This window comes from Camelina sativa, chromosome 6 (genome assembly GCF_000633955.1).
Source record: "Camelina sativa cultivar DH55 chromosome 6, Cs, whole genome shotgun sequence".
Lineage (NCBI taxonomy): Eukaryota > Viridiplantae > Streptophyta > Magnoliopsida > Brassicales > Brassicaceae > Camelina > Camelina sativa.
The window spans coordinates 12,740,189-12,755,009 of record NC_025690.1 but is presented as its reverse complement, the minus strand read 5'-3'; the positions used below and the strand labels follow the sequence as shown (position 1 = coordinate 12,755,009).

The 14,821-nt window shown below is 38.5% G+C and overlaps 4 protein-coding genes and 1 long non-coding RNA gene across 8 annotated transcripts; 2 read left to right on the top strand and 3 right to left on the bottom strand.

Moving 5' to 3' along the window:
* On the bottom strand, window positions 51-4,220 carry LOC104698974 (nucleolin-like). Its single transcript, XM_019246339.1, has 20 exons — window positions 4,194-4,220; window positions 3,738-4,004; window positions 3,539-3,639; window positions 3,428-3,451; window positions 3,260-3,329; window positions 3,036-3,103; window positions 2,831-2,951; window positions 2,622-2,710; window positions 2,498-2,521; window positions 2,306-2,393; window positions 2,034-2,101; window positions 1,830-1,947; window positions 1,616-1,707; window positions 1,489-1,512; window positions 1,299-1,386; window positions 1,038-1,105; window positions 835-952; window positions 635-723; window positions 515-538; window positions 51-400 (listed from the first exon to the last, which is right to left on the bottom strand). Exons 1-20 carry the CDS (start codon window positions 4,218-4,220, stop codon window positions 244-246), a joined length of 1,725 nt encoding a protein of 574 aa, XP_019101884.1. The 3' UTR covers window positions 51-243.
* Window positions 4,271-5,940, top strand: LOC104791105. The gene is made up of 3 exons (XR_768874.2): window positions 4,271-4,743; window positions 4,913-5,715; window positions 5,855-5,940. It is a non-coding gene; the product is annotated as an uncharacterized LOC104791105 (long non-coding RNA).
* On the bottom strand, window positions 5,929-9,070 carry LOC104791106 (poly(A) polymerase I). Its single transcript, XM_010516909.2, has 13 exons — window positions 8,846-9,070; window positions 8,580-8,733; window positions 8,362-8,459; window positions 8,188-8,271; window positions 7,952-8,076; window positions 7,760-7,832; window positions 7,629-7,674; window positions 7,418-7,527; window positions 7,213-7,320; window positions 7,080-7,139; window positions 6,919-6,980; window positions 6,505-6,817; window positions 5,929-6,308 (listed from the first exon to the last, which is right to left on the bottom strand). The coding sequence occupies exons 1-13, from the start codon at window positions 8,918-8,920 to the stop codon at window positions 6,102-6,104; spliced, it is 1,515 nt and encodes a 504-aa protein (XP_010515211.1). The 5' UTR covers window positions 8,921-9,070; the 3' UTR covers window positions 5,929-6,101.
* LOC104791104 (sialyltransferase-like protein 2) lies at window positions 9,223-12,297 on the top strand. Of its 4 annotated transcripts, none has more exons than XM_010516908.2 (12): window positions 9,223-9,388; window positions 9,504-9,577; window positions 9,664-9,753; window positions 9,870-9,947; window positions 10,046-10,146; window positions 10,358-10,550; window positions 10,644-10,734; window positions 10,839-10,903; window positions 11,007-11,161; window positions 11,286-11,367; window positions 11,522-11,631; window positions 11,711-11,906. In XM_010516908.2, the coding sequence occupies exons 1-12, from the start codon at window positions 9,301-9,303 to the stop codon at window positions 11,904-11,906; spliced, it is 1,323 nt and encodes a 440-aa protein (XP_010515210.1). In that variant the 5' UTR covers window positions 9,223-9,300. The 4 variants fall into 4 exon arrangements, with proteins under 4 accessions (XP_010515210.1, XP_010515208.1, XP_010515209.1 ...); XM_010516906.2 differs by having other exon boundaries at window positions 9,225-9,388; window positions 9,486-9,577; XM_010516907.2 differs by having other exon boundaries at window positions 9,225-9,394.
* On the bottom strand, window positions 12,956-14,369 carry LOC104791102 (probable pre-mRNA-splicing factor ATP-dependent RNA helicase DEAH3). The gene has a single exon (XM_010516902.1). The coding sequence runs from the start codon at window positions 14,355-14,357 to the stop codon at window positions 13,041-13,043; it is 1,317 nt and encodes a 438-aa protein (XP_010515204.1). The 5' UTR covers window positions 14,358-14,369; the 3' UTR covers window positions 12,956-13,040.

Genomic DNA, 14,821 nt, shown 5'->3' with positions numbered 1-14,821 from the left:
CGTTTGATATTTTTTACGCCATAACTAATAACATTATTTGGAATAGAGGCAAAACAAAGCTGAGCTTCTAGTAACATAACTTGAATCCATTAAATTACAAGAACATAACTTATGCTTTCATGACAACAGTCAAAGAGCAACGGCTTAAGGGAGTGAAAAACATTTTCTGAAAAACCCAGCTAGTTAAAAAAAAGTAGCATTGTATCACAAGTTAAAAACGCTAAAGAGCTTCTTCTTCTTCTATCACTTGTCGTCGTCAGAGAAGGTAATCTTCTTACCGCGAGATACACTGAAGATTACCTTCTTATGAACCCCATAGAGCTTCATTTTCCTATTGGGTTTTGTCTTCCAATCATCTTCTTCTATCATAAGGCTTTCTTGTCGAAGGCAGTCTTCGTTCCTGAAATAAACAAAAGAGAACCCTTGTGATCTCTCCATCCATGAATACCAAAAATTTCACCCAATGTCCTCTTGATAACCAAACTCAAAAGGCAAGTAATTAAAAAAAGCTTACCAAAGCTTCTCTGCAAGGTTGTACCTAATTAACAAAAATAATAGCATTAAACAATGACATCAACACTCCAGTAATAAGAATAGAGAAACAAATCTCCATAAACATGGATAATCAATTTACTTGGGTCGGAGAGGGTATGGAGCTATCTCAGCCACATCAAGAGAAATATAATGACGCTGCAATTTTCCTCCGTTCTTCTTTTGCAGCGCCTACCATATGAAAGATTAAATCAGCAATGGTGCTTTCAAATAACTACTTGTAAAGTTGTCATCATAAGTACTACTCTACTTAAATATTTTTCATCATTAAACTGCTCTCACCTCCTTTGCTTTGTTAGCAGAAGCAAACTCAACAAAGCCACAGCCAACACGGCCACCCCAGCTGTTTACTATAAGTCGAACACTTAAAACTTCTCCAACATCTCCAAAGAAATTGATGCTGTGAAAACAAAGGATAAAATATCAGTCATGAATAACATGCTCCAAGAACACAAGAGGATACTAAAAGGTGCTACGCTACTTACATGTCTAGTACTTTAGTTTTTAAAGAGAGATTTGAAATAAAGAGAGTCCTTTTTCTTACGGCAACTTCCTGACATTAAAAAGCAGTTCTGTTAGCACGACTCTAAGGAGAGAAAAAAAAGACTTAAATCGCATATCAACAAAACGTAGATTCATCCCTAGAGTAAGTCATATATTTCGACTTTGTGGCAACAGTTCTGTTATTACACCGCTAAAGCGTTTCCTCTGAGCATGAATTATATCAAGATAATAAGAAGAGGTACCTCAACAAAATTGGGTGTTTCATCAAGTCCTTCCACTGCCTCATCTTCTTCTATCAGGAGGCTTTCTTGTCGAAGGTAGTCTTCATACCTGGAATATTTAAAACCCTTGTGATCTCTCCATGTATACCAAAAACATCACCCAACGTGCTCTTGATAATAAACTTATGAGGCAAATAGTTAAATCCCTTACCAAACCTTGTGATCTATGAAATACCTAATTCACAAAAATAAAAGCGTTAGTCTTCAGTAATGCTATCAAAACTCTAGCAACCAGTGTTACAGAAACAAGTCTCCCTAAAATGGGAAAATCAATTTACTTGGGCTGTGGAGAAGAGCATGGAGGATCAGTCTTAGCCACATCAAGATGAATCTTGCGATTGTGCAAATATTCACCATCTTTTTCCAGCGCCTACAGTATAAAAGATTGAATCAGCAAAAAACTTCTTGTATAATTTTTCCATCAAAAGTAAACACTACTTTTCAAATGATTACTAAAATACATTTCATCATTAATATATAAACTAATGTAACCTTCTTTGCTTCGGTAGCAGAAGCAAACTCAACAAAGCCATAGTCAAGTTGCTTGCCATTGTGGTTTACAGCAAGTCGAACATGAACAACTGTTGCAACATCTTTAAAGAAATTGATGCTGTACAATTAGAGGGATAGAATATTAGTCATGAAAAAAACTTGCTGCAAGATGGAAAGAGAGAGGAAATTAAAGGTGTTACTTACAGATCTGATATTTTAGTTTTGTGATATAAATCGGAAACACAGAGCGTCTTTTTTCTTACCGCAACTGCCTGAATTTAACAGCCAAGTTTGTTAGCACTGACTCTTAAGGAGAAAAGGAGTTAAAATTGCATAACAACTCAAAGTAGCCTCATCTAAAAAGATTCATCCCTAGAATAAGTCATCTTTCAACTTTGTAGCAACAGTTGTGTTATTAAACGCTAAGCGTTTCTTCTGAGCTTGACATATTTTGAAGATAATAAGTACAGGGGTACCTGAACAAAAATGTGAGTTTCATCAAGTCCTTCCAGTGTCTCATCTTCTAGTACCAGACTGCTTTCTCGTCGAAGGTAGTCTTCGTACCTGGAATATCAAAAACCCTTGTGATCTCTCCCCATGTACACCAAAAATTTCACCCAATGTGTTCTTGATAACAAACTCAAGAGGTAAATAGTTAAATCCCTTACCAAAGCTTCTCTACAAGGTTGTACCTAATTAAAAAAAACCAATGGAGTTAGTCTTCTGTATGGCATCAAAACTCTAGCAATAAGTTGCATAAAACAAATCTCCATTATACGGAAAATAATTTACTTGGGTCGTGGAGAGTATGGAGCTGTCTTAGCCAAGTGAAGTGAAATCTTACGATCATGCAAATATTTGCCATTTTTCTTTTTCAGCGTCTACAGTGTATGTAAGATTTAATCAGGTATCATACTTTCAAATAACTACTTGTATATTCGAATTACTTTATTACTTTTTTTTTCTTCATTACTACAGAATAACTACTTGTATAGTCTCACCTTCTTTGCTTCGTAAGCATAAGCAAACTCAACAAAGCCATAGCCCACATGCTTACCCTCGGGGTTTACAATAAGTCGAACACTAACGACTTCAACTTCAACATCTTCGAAAAAGCTGATGCTGTAAAAGAGTGGAAGGATTAAACATCAGAACATGAAAAACTTGCTCTGAGAACGTAACTGGAAAATTTAAGGTGCTACTTACATATGTAATATTCTAGTTTGGGGAGAGAGATTGGCAAGAAAGAGCGTCTGTAGTCTTGCTGCAACTATCTGGATTTTAACAGCCAAGTGTGTTAGCACAACTCTAAGGAGAAGAGGCCTTAAAACTAAGTCATCTGTCGACTTTGGGACAACACTTGTGTTACTAAAAAAAGTAAAGCGATTCTTGTGAGCATGGCATATTTTGAAGAAAACAAGAAGAGGTACCTCAACAAAATCGGGAGGTGTCTCCTCTTCTTCTATCGGAAGGCTTTCTCTTAGAAGGTAGTCTTCGTACCTGGAATATCAAAAACCCTTGTGATCTCTCCATCCTTGTAGACCAAAAATTTCAACTAATGACTTAAGAGGCAAATAGTGTAAAAAAAAAAAACTTACCAAACGTTGTGATCTATGCAATAACTAATTAACAAAAAAAACATAATAGCGTTAGTCTTGTGTAATGGGAATAGCAATAAGTTAGAGAAACAAATGTCAAAATCAATTTACTTGGGTCGTGGTGGTCGTGGAGGGTAGGGAGCTATGTCAGCCACGCCAAGAAGAGCAATCTTATTACCAAACAAATATTCACCATTCTTCTTTTCCAGAGCCTGCAGTTGAAAATATTTAAATCAGCAAATGGTGTAATTTCAAAATAAACACCTGTAAGATACATTTCATCAATACTACTAAAAAACTAGTCTCTCACCTTGTTTGCTTCGTTAGCAGAAGCAAACTCAACAAAGCCACAGGACCGACGCTTGCCATTGGGGTTTAGAGCAATTTGAACACGAACAAGTTTGGCAACATCTTTGAAGAAATCGATGATATTTGATATTACAATACCGCGAGAGACATGGTCAATAAAGAGCGTCCTTTTTCTTACTGCTGCAACTGCCTCTACAAAATCGGGAGTTTCATCAGGCTTCGTATCCTCCAACAACTCGACCCATCCTTTGATCTGCTGGAGACTATCCTGTTACTTGAGTGAGTACCCATTATTAGAACAGAGTGTAATTCTCAAAGAGCAAGAGGAATCCGACCATCTTAGGTTACCTTCTTCTCCTCCTCGGATGTTCCTTATGTTTCTTCAGAATAGGTTTGGTCTCCAAGTCATCTTCTAGCTCTCGCTTACCTAAAAGAACAAAGTTTTAAAATCAACAACCTCTCCAGCTAGAGTACCACCAGACATGTTTATTTTATAAGACATTAAATAAAAGAGAGAGCCACCCGAAACAAACCCAATAAGCTGGCCATAGAGAAGATGAAAACAGTCTCGCTCTTCCTTTCCCGGAAAGAGTTGAGAGCTAAAAAAAATAAAACATGCTTATATACTCGTTAAGGGTTTCGCTCTTCTTTATGGGCCTTGAGGGGCTAATAAGCTTCGGCCCAATTAGATTATTCTGTTCAATCGTCCGTTGACTTTTTTCATACAACCAAAATCAATCTTCATGATTGGTGATTGCAACCATATATGTATCTTATCAGGTATATATGGTTAAGGGTTAGTGTTTGCAACGGCTCGGTAGTCCGCTTCTGTCGACATTCCAGATACGGGATGACTTCCAAGGTAGTAGATTATGTAGGCGTTGGTAGGAGCAGTCTGCATCCTAGTAGGCATGAAGACTGAGTCAGTTCTTGTGCAGTAGTAAGTAACAGTACCTGCCACAAGTCATTCTTTTAAGCGCAAGTAAAACTATAGCACATAGCACAAGGTATGGTATTTTTCTGCCAATGACATTACTGCTCTCTTCTCTAACTTCATATCCTCAAAATACGTAATCATGTGCAATTACTTGGCTTCTCGTAGAATTAGTTATACACTTATACTACATATCTGTGGGAGAGAGGTAATCACCCTATTCTGATCCAATTTTTTTGCAGAAAAATACCATACCTGTTCTAGCAAGGCAGAGCAATAAACAGAATTGCAGGATCTGCTTAGCAAATAGGGCAAGTAACTGAAACCTCCTCTGTTGTGCTTGAAAACTTGTCCTTGGCGAATGGACTAAGAATCAACTTAAGAGTTGAGCAGCGGAAGAAACAACAAGAGCATTTCCTGAATATCCCCAATCAACTCAAAAGTTGAATGCCAAACAGAACCACAAAATCAGATCCAACATAACATTTCTGACGGCAGGCAAGACAAATACTCATCAGATAAGTCTAAAAAGAATACCTGCTGTGGATACATTTTTGAAATTTGCTACTTTTGAAAATAATGGGGAGCTCATATACAAGAAAGTGATCCCTACCCCAAAAGAGGAGTGCTCGAAGCCAGTTCAGCTTTGAGTCAAGCTTTGCAGGTGGATACATTGCAGGTGGATACATTGCAGGAATTTTCTGTACAGTCATCTCACATCCTGCAGATAACTTCATCTCTCTCCTCAATAACTCTAAAGGAGATACTGTTACTGATGTGAGTGAAATTGCATACAAATCCGTACTTCACCAGAACAGCCAACAGCTCAGATTCATCCACTGATATATATATATATATATATATATATATGGCTACTTTTGGCTGCTACCGACTTGGTTGTTATTCTTTCACATGCTACAGGCAGTAAAAAGGCTATTTTTTGGGGTATGTTAACTAGGGGCCCTCCACTTCGCATTTTCATGATAGGAACACTAACAGGAGCGCAGTGGGTTATCTCTGATGCTGTCAAAGTTTTAGCTGGATTGTAAGTTTTTCATCACCTGCACTTAAAGATATTCTCATCAATAATCAAATCATTTTAGAACCAACATATGAAAGACACTCCATCACTTACCTATAATTTTCTCATTTTCTTTCGCCATCCACTGGTGGTGCTTCTCCAGTTACTGCGCTTGCTCCATCTGTAAGTGCATAAAACTACAAGGACATTCCATCGCATAGCCATAAACACTAGACCAATAAAAGGGAAGCAAAACTCCCAATTATTATTCTTATTTTGTTTCTACCTTGTAATAGTACAAAAATGGTGTTCACTGCATCTAGCTATTATATTCTACATATGAGAGTTTTCGAAAATATCCTTTTGCGTTCTACCGTATATCAGTTTAAACACAACCAATCCAAGAGGGACTACAACTCTTGAGATGGGTTTAATGGAAAGACAGTGTCGAAAACAACCCTAGCAAATACATGTCTAACTTCTGGAAGGTTGCCTGAAGATAATGAGGTATAATCAATTTCACTGTCTTGCTTAGGCACAAATTCCTTCTGCACATTTTCCTTCACACACTCGAATATTCTTCTTGCATCTAGGTACAACTGCAACGGTATGAAAACCTGTAGAAAGGCCAACGATAGAAGATAATTAGTACAACAGCTTAACCAAGGAAATCTTGTTTCTAATCATTAGCAAAAAGATATATCAAACTCCCTATCCTATAATAGTCTAGGCTTTCTACGGAGACGAATCTGCATTTGCATATTTACCAATGAAACTTCGTTATATGAAGCTAAGAAAAGTAGGAGTGCTTACCATATCGGAATGTGGGGCCTGAGGATACGCTGCCATAGCCTTGGAAATAAACTTCCCATTAGTCATCTGTCCCAAGGCTTCTTTGATAGACGAATCAAGATCCATGACTTCATCCAATAAGGTTTGGGAGTCCAGTTCCTCTGGCTCCAGTAGCTCAAAGAAGCTTCTGTTATGTGGCTTTGTGACTTCATGGGTGATTTTTATAGCTTCTAGAACATCTCCACCATTGTGGACAGCAAGGCTGAACGCGGCAACCACTGAAGGATATCGAGGTTGATCAGCAAGGGCTTTGTGAAGAGCCAAGATTGCTAACCTGCAAATTCCCCACCCAATTATGTTAGGCATTACAATATTGTCAACTGTATATAATAAGGATGGTGCCTAAAGGATCTTAATAGACGAAGACCCACATACCATAAGCTGCTGGGGCAAGGTCTGTCTGGAGCCAACAAAGTATCCAAATTGCCGAAGAGAGACTGCATGGTTGAATGTTAAGTATAAGTTCTTTACTCCACATGTTAAGCAACATACACCTGTCTCTGAAGAATATTTCAAAATGTGCATCTGCTTATTACCAGAAGCATGTTAGTCGTTTCGTCACGTCTCTTGAAACCACTGTGAATGAGATATGCTGCCTGTGAATATTGAAGTTAGATAGACTAGATGCGATAAAAGACCCAACAAGAGTCGAGTGAAATCACTACTAACCTGAATTGGTAAAAGAATTTCTAGTATCCCAAATTTCCACAACAATCTTAAAGAAGCTTCTGCTGATCCATATGCTAACATGTAATTCATTTCCATCAAGATTCTTCCCTACACATTTGATGCAGAATCATTCGTGACCAAGACGTTGTAACACAAATGTGTAGAAATTATTTCTTTGTAGAGAGTAGCAATAACAAAAGCCTACCCTGTGGAGTCTTTGTACAAGGAAGGAAAGGTTCCTTAAAAAATGAGCTGTTTCCTTGGATATTGTGAATCCTAACCGCGCAGCAATTCTTGTTCCACGAAGAATCCGGGCTGGAAATAGTATAAACCATGTCGCACTAATGAGCTTCCATTATAGAGATTATTTATGGTATTCATAGATGAATTTTTTTCTCTGAAAAGTGAAAACTCACCACAGTCTTCTTGAAAAGATGTGCCAGCATGAAACACCGTCCGTACCTGTGCGCAAAGAACCACACTTAGACCATATGTATTTGTAGATAATTAATCCCCAAAAAAAAGGCATTACAGACTACGTCCACACCTTGGCTTTTCTAATGTCTTCCATTCCCCCGAGATAGTCATATACAACTTTGGCATACGGATCAAACATCAAACTGAGATAGGAAAAGCAATATAAATTAGTAAGGAAATGTAATAAAAGTTAACAGGAAACATGAAGAACCAATTCATTTCTCTCTTTCGACAGGAGATTGTCTAGGGATTAATAAGATACCCATTAATAGTGAAATCACGCTGCAAGCAATTATTGTAACGGATACTGTCCTCGTCATAGGAGCCATTGGATTTTCCAGAACCAGTTCTAGGAGAATGTTGAGCAGATGTGCTAAAACTCGAAACCTACTCAAAAAGAATACAAAGGAATCTAAAGTGACGAGATTTGTTCTTATTTGACTTTGCTATGCTTATATTGGTTTTAAAAAGATAATCCTTGACAAGGAAACATCAAACCTCAATCATATCATTCCCAACGTGCACGTGACATATAGGAAACCTTCTTCCAACAATTTCACATCTTGAGAAAGTCCGAACAACCTAAACACATTTCCAACAAAAAAAGAATCATTTCTTGAAATCCGATTGAGAGACAATGCTATAGAGATGACCTTTAGCTTGGAGACCAACCTCTCTAAGCTCTGCATTAGTAAGTACATCAAAATCTTTTGGTGTCCTCTTCAAAATAAGATCCCTTACACAGCCTCCAACAAGGTAAACATCATGTCCTACACACATCACATCATGGAAAAAAGAAAACAAATTCTAAAACCAGCAACAGAAAGAATAAAACATTTGAGATTTCATCTTTAGATTCTATCAGAAGATAAAAAAAAAAAAGCATCAACCTTTACTCTTAAGGCCATTTAGAACTACCCGGGCGGGCTTTGAAATCATAGAACTGGTTATCCCAAGATCTTCTGAATTCAATTTCTTCCACTTTGGTGCTTTACCCTTGTCATGATGATAAATTGCAGCAGCAGTAGCAGTGTTGAACTGAACCTGTAAGCGAAACAACATATTAACACAAACAAAGAACACGAATATAAAAATATATGAAAACGAAATTACATAGAATTATACTGTCGTAGTTGTTAAAAGTGTATATATTTACCTTCGAGAAACAGTAAAACAGGGGACGAACAGGGAAATGGGATCTGCAAGCGAAACCCATACTTAAAACCGCCATGAAAATTCAAAACGATTCACCATTTCATCATGGGCTCTTGATGCTTATCAAACTTGCTTTAATGGAATCTGAACTATCAGACATTTTTTTACAGAGGAGATTGTTAGGGTTTTTGTTTGTCTTTTTGAAGATGAACAAGAAAAGGGTTTTTAGCCACGTGGACCGTTCTCATTTCATAACTATCGTGCCGTTTTAACATCATTCGTTAAATACGCAGCGTTTTGTTTTAAGATAAAACTGTATGCCGTCTTAAGCTTCAGAAAGGAGACTACACGCTGTTCATTAATGCTCAGATCGGGAACTTTCGCGTTAGTAATTCTAATTCACATCGTCGTCGTCTCCTTGAAAGATCGAAGCCGAAGCTTTTACTGGGGGAATCGATGAAGCTCTTGCATCTGATATTCCTATTAGCTTTAACTACTGGAATCTCTGCTGTTCTAATCTACATTTTTGGCGTCTCGAATCTATGTAAGTGTATGTATACTCCATCGTCGTGTCAGTGTATAGTGTTTGTATTCGTGAAATTTTTGTTTCTGAAGTATGGGGATGATTAATGATAAAGAAGATGATTCCGTGGATTTAGACGAGTCTAATCGGCTTAGCAATGAAGATTTAGAGGCGTTGCAGTCTTTGCAGAGCGGATTCAAGAAGTGCGTAGTAAGTGAATCCGAATCAGTCATTAGGAATCGATTGGTTGATCCGTTTCGAGTTAGCTGATTAGAACTGATCTAATGATGATGCAGAGTGCAAATGGCCTGGGACTACAAGCTGCTACGGGTAGAGATTATTGCAAAGTTTCAATTAACTTCCCCAAGGATACTGTTCCCAAATGGGTAATTGCTCCCTCTTGACTGATTGCATGACTCTATACATTAGCAGATTTAAGATTGGTTTGTTGAATATTTGTACTTTACCTTATTTTGATGTCTTGGATTATGTACAACAACAGAAAGATCCCAAGTCTGGAGAGCTTGAAGGACTTTCATATGAGTTTGACCTGTGCGAAGCAGTAGCTACATGGGAACAAGTGGGTGTTGCCGTTCTTATTGTTTGTGTAACTTTCAGTTCATATTTATTTGTTGTAGTCTTTAAACTGATGGGTTAATTGGCGAGTTGGTTGACTAGGTCAGGAATAGCTCTACCATACTTACCAAGGAATACATTGATGCCTTACCAAATGGATGGGAAGACTATGCTTGGCGCAGAATCAATAAAGGAATTCAACTGTAAGTATTTCACTGACACTAGACGAGGGATGAAATGCATGATAATTGGTTATTATCAGTTTATCACTCTGTTTTCATAGCCAACTGCTCAAATTTAGCTAGAATTTAAGGTTCTCAGTCACAATATATTTGGTAGTTTGTAAATATAGTGTACAATGCTGTGTTGTCGTCTTCTTTTCTTGGCGTTAATGAAACTCGCACTCTGGTGCAGTAATCGTTGCCAGAATAAATCTTTATGCATTGAGAAGCTTTCATTGGTGCTTCCTGAAACACCACCATATTTCCCTCGGCAGTTTGAGCGATGTGCTGTTATTGGTAACTCTGGTGATCTTTTAAAAACAAAGTTTGGAAAGGAGATAGATACTTACGATGCGGTTCTTCGAGAAAATGGTGCTCCGATTCAGGTTAATGAAGACTTATTTTACCAAACTTCCAATTCTTTTGTTCCCTCTGTAGTCTCACGTACCTTCATTTTTGTTTGGAATATCATCTTGCAGAACTACAAGGAATATGTAGGAGAGAAAAGTACATTCCGTCTTCTTAACCGAGGGTCAGCAAAAGCCCTTGACAAAGTCGTGGAGTTGGATGGTACTGTATAACTGTTCCCTTGTTTTTCACTCATTTGTGTGTGTCACATTTTTTATGCTTGCAACTAGATACTCCACTCTCTCTGATCCTTTGAAATTGTGCAGAAAAAAAGCAAGAGGTCCTCCTAGTAAAAACAACAATTCATGATATTATGAACAAGATGATTCGGGTTTGTACATTGCACTTATTTGTCTCTTGGCTCTTTTGATTTTGAATATCTGTAATCTGCACCTGGTCTTTGAAACATATTTGACGATTTTCTTTCTATGCAGGAAGTCCCAATAAAAAATCCTGTGTACTTAATGCTTGGTGCTTCATTTGGCTCGGCAGCCAAAGGAACTGGGCTCAAGGCTCTTGAGTTTGCTCTCTCGACGTGTGATTCAGTTGATATGTATGGTTTTACTGTGGATCCAGGCTATAAAGAGTGGTATTAAGTCTACCTATATTCGTTTTGTCTAGCTGTTTACTTATTAACCATGTTTACTATTTATACCTGTCTGTTTATGAACCATGTTTACGTTTGACAGCAATCTCTTGTAATATTCTTTCAGGACTAGATATTTTTCAGAATCGCGACAAGGGCATACTCCTTTGCATGGTAGAGCTTACTACCAGATGATGGAATGCTTGGGTGTAAGTATCTGGTGTCTCGTTTTTGCTCATTATCCAGTTAACGAGTTATTATGGAATAACCACTTGATTCGTTTATGTCATTTGCTTTGGCCTATTCTAGATTAGGAGATCCCTTCTAGCTTTTTGGTTTTAACATGGTTATCTTTTCTTTTAGCTCATTAAAATACACTCTCCCATGAGAGCTGAGCCTAACCGAGTCGTGAAATGGGTGCCAAGCCGCAGTACAATTAGATCTGCAAGAATTGCAGCAGAGAAGCTCTTGAGGTAATTATCAATAACCCAATTTCATCTTCTTTCTTTGCCAAACTTCATCAATATTCTCTTACAAACCATTTATGTGCAGGAGAGTTGGAGCAGGATCTGCAAACCCATTAGCTTCATGCTCGATAGTAAAGAAGAGAAACAAAAGCAAGCGTCCAATGGTCTCACACCTCAGAAAACCTGTGAGCGACCATCAAAAATTTGTGAGAAGCACAAGCATGTACCCTGTAGAGCACAGTCCTGGGCATGGTCAGCTTTGCATAACACCAGCTGACTAAGAAACTGCATATCTAAGAATTGACTGATCACCTTCCACACTGAAGCACAAAACAGAATCCCAGGAAGATAATAGATTCATTGAAAGCAAGTCCCTCTGCTATTGCACAGTTTTAGGGATTGAAAGATCATCGAGGTGATAGTTTTCTGCGTAGTCTCTCGAGGTTATAGAGCATTTATTCTTTCGTTATCCTGTTTTTCCAAAATTTTCTTCACGAGAGATGTAGGTAAAATCATAGAAGACTAAAATAGAATGGGAAGCTAGAGATTGCTTGTTCCATGTCTAATTATAGAATATAAAGCAAATGTTATGTTCTTTGTAATCTTGTCTTGTTATTATTCCCCGACTTTTTACTAGTTGCTAAAGTAGATAATGCGGAAGAATAGTGTATAGTGGCCTCAGCAGTCAGCCCTCACGTTGTTCCTACGAGCTGCATGAATAGGAAGGAAATTAAATTGGAACCACACCAGTCAATGAAAATATGAAATCTGACAAGTCCTAAAAGACAAGGAGCTTAGAAGATACCTGACAGATCTTTTAACCAGAAAAGTATCTGAAGCAGGAAGTTTACATCTTTCAGTGGCTCGAAGTTCCCCTCCTACATGTTCGTTTGAAGCCAAACTTTCAGTTAAAAACCCAAACTTTATATTCCAAATTTCATCAAGGGCTTCAATAGACACCAAAACTTTCTCCTCGAGCTAATCGTTAGGAACAGTCTTCCGAGCAGCTTCTTGACGGACAGGATCTTAAACTGAAACCAAAATTTGCAACTCATACATCAATACACTCACCTGTAGGTTTTATACAAAAATTACGAGTTTTATGAGATTTTTGTTAACACTCAACTCGTCAACACGAGCTTTTTTGTGTATTTGGATTCCTTAATTTGTCTGCATTGGCAAAACAGCTGTGAAAAGAAAAAGAAGCATTGTACATCACTTCTTTATAATCAAATTTTGGCTAATCTTGTCGCATAAAATTGTGGTATAAAGTAGTAGTCTGTATTTTTGGCTAATGTTATTTAAAATTTGTAGTTAAGCATGTACATAATGAAGTTAAGTAAGTATCTAAAATATCAAAAAATAGGAACAATTGTAAATTCGAAGGGACTACATATCGATTAAATCAACTTAAATTAGACCTCCAGACTCATCATCTCGCCTATCTTTGTCAAGTTACCTTCATCGTCCACTGCTCCCAGGTCAAACAAATCCGTCAAGGCCTGAAAAAGGGTCTTAGGGAAAGGAGGATCCATAAAGTTCAAGGATAACAAGTCCTTCACACCCAGCCTTTTCAAGGCCAGAACTGTGTTTACGAGGTTTGCTCTATACATCTCGGGAACCTCCAGCGGTATTAAGCCACTGTAAATTTCCTGTGTGTATAGCCTGAAACATTTACCAGGCCCTGTTGTACCGGCACGACGTGCCCTCTGGTCAGCACTTGCCATGGATATTGGGGACACCACCAAGGAGTCTAGACGAGTTTTTGGGTTGTAGTATTTCTGCATGGAGAAACCAGGATCAACGACGTAAACAATCCCGTCGATGGATAGAGAAGTCTCTGCAATGTTTGTGGAGACGACAATCTTTCTCACGGGATGTGGTGTGGGATCGAAAGCCCTCTGTTGCATGGCAGGCGGGAGGAAGGAATACAGTGGCACGACTTTGACTTGATCTCCGAGCTTATGTAAGATCCTGCTGCAAGCATCTTCAATCTCTTCTTCCCCGGTTAGGAAAACAAGAACATCACCAGGTGGCTCACACATGTGAATCTGGATAACTTTGCGTATAGCAGCCTCGAGATAGTGAGTCACAGGCTCTTGAGTATAAATGATCTCCACTGGATGGAGCCTACCTGGGACTTTGATGAGAGGCACATGACCGCCAAAATAGTAGCGGAGCTTGTGGGCGTATAGGGTTGAACTCATCACAACCAGCTTAAGAGTAGGCCGGCTAGTCAAGGCTTTTACAAGAATACCAAAAAGCAAATCCGTGGCTATACTTCTTTCGTGGGCCTCGTCCAGAATGATCGCTTTGTAATTTGATAAGAGCGGATCCACCAGTGCTTCTCTCAGAAGCATTCCATCGGTCAGGTACTTGAGCACGGTTCTGGAGCTGCTGCAATCGTCGAAACGGACTGTGCAACCGACTTCTTCACCGATCACTGCATCCATCTCTTCAGCAACTCGGCGGGCCGCAGACATCGCTGCAACTCTACAAGGCTGCGTGCACCCAACAACCAACCTCCCAGTCCCACCAGGATTAGGGTTTTCATTGACCAAAGCTTCTAAAACGAACTGTGGGATTTGCGTTGTCTTACCACTGCCCGTATCACCCACCAGTATCACCATCTGATTTTCCTTCAGAGCTTGGAGAAACTCGTCTTTGTGTACCCATACTGGTAGGTTCCTACGTTCCTCCTGTATTTCCAAATACCTCGCAGAGTTCACCATATCGATTCTCTTCAAGACTTCAACAAAACATAAAAAATAAAAATAAAAAGTTAGTAAACCTGTCTCTTCTATTTATAACCCAAAAAAAGAAACCTATTTTCCTTTTCCCAGAGTATTTGGGTTTTGTTAAACTTTCTTTTGGATTTTTTTCTACAAGAGCCTGGAGAATTGTATTTAGCTTCTACGGAGAGCATATACGGCTTATACGGCTTATCTGTAACCAAAAATATAATTATAGAATAAAAGACTGCTGACCATAATCATTTACTACAGAAGCATGACCAAAGAGTATCTGTCTCTTCATATTTCCTTACCAATCTCTCAGCAATGTATTTGTCAGGATTTTTCTTGCTAGGATTGAGATGTTTGCTTGGAGTTCTTAAAGGGTTCAGTGAAGACCCACAAGCCAAGCTTCCATCTGACACAAGATTTCCATATATCCACCGCAGTTGATGCTTCTACTC

Excerpts from the sequence above, each read along its gene's own strand:
- LOC104698974 (XM_019246339.1), bottom strand. The coding sequence starts at position 4,220 with ATGTCTGGTGGTACTCTAGCTGGAGAG. Across the intron at positions 2,394-2,497 it reads AACCTTGTAGAGAAGCTTTG|GTACGAAGACTACCTTCGAC; the intron begins GTAAGGGATTTA and ends TTGATATTCCAG. Across the intron at positions 1,708-1,829 it reads CTGCTACCGAAGCAAAGAAG|GCGCTGGAAAAAGATGGTGA; the intron begins GTTACATTAGTT and ends TTTATACTGTAG.
- LOC104791106 (XM_010516909.2), bottom strand. The coding sequence starts at position 8,920 with ATGGCGGTTTTAAGTATGGGTTTCGCTTGCAGATCCCATTTCCCTGTT. Across the intron at positions 7,140-7,212 it reads AAATTCTTTTACCAATTCAG|GCAGCATATCTCATTCACAG; the intron begins GTTAGTAGTGAT and ends CAATATTCACAG. Across the intron at positions 6,818-6,918 it reads CCTTGCCCCAGCAGCTTATG|GTTAGCAATCTTGGCTCTTC; the intron begins GTATGTGGGTCT and ends GGGAATTTGCAG.
- LOC104791104 (XM_010516905.2), top strand. The coding sequence starts at position 9,301 with ATGAAGCTCTTGCATCTGATATTCCTATTAGCTTTAACTACTGGAATC. Across the intron at positions 9,578-9,663 it reads GCGGATTCAAGAAGTGCGTA|AGTGCAAATGGCCTGGGACT; the intron begins GTAAGTGAATCC and ends ATGATGATGCAG. Across the intron at positions 10,735-10,838 it reads CAAAGTCGTGGAGTTGGATG|AAAAAAAGCAAGAGGTCCTC; the intron begins GTACTGTATAAC and ends GAAATTGTGCAG.
- LOC104791102 (XM_010516902.1), bottom strand. The coding sequence starts at position 14,357 with ATGGTGAACTCTGCGAGGTATTTGGAAATACAGGAGGAACGTAGGAAC.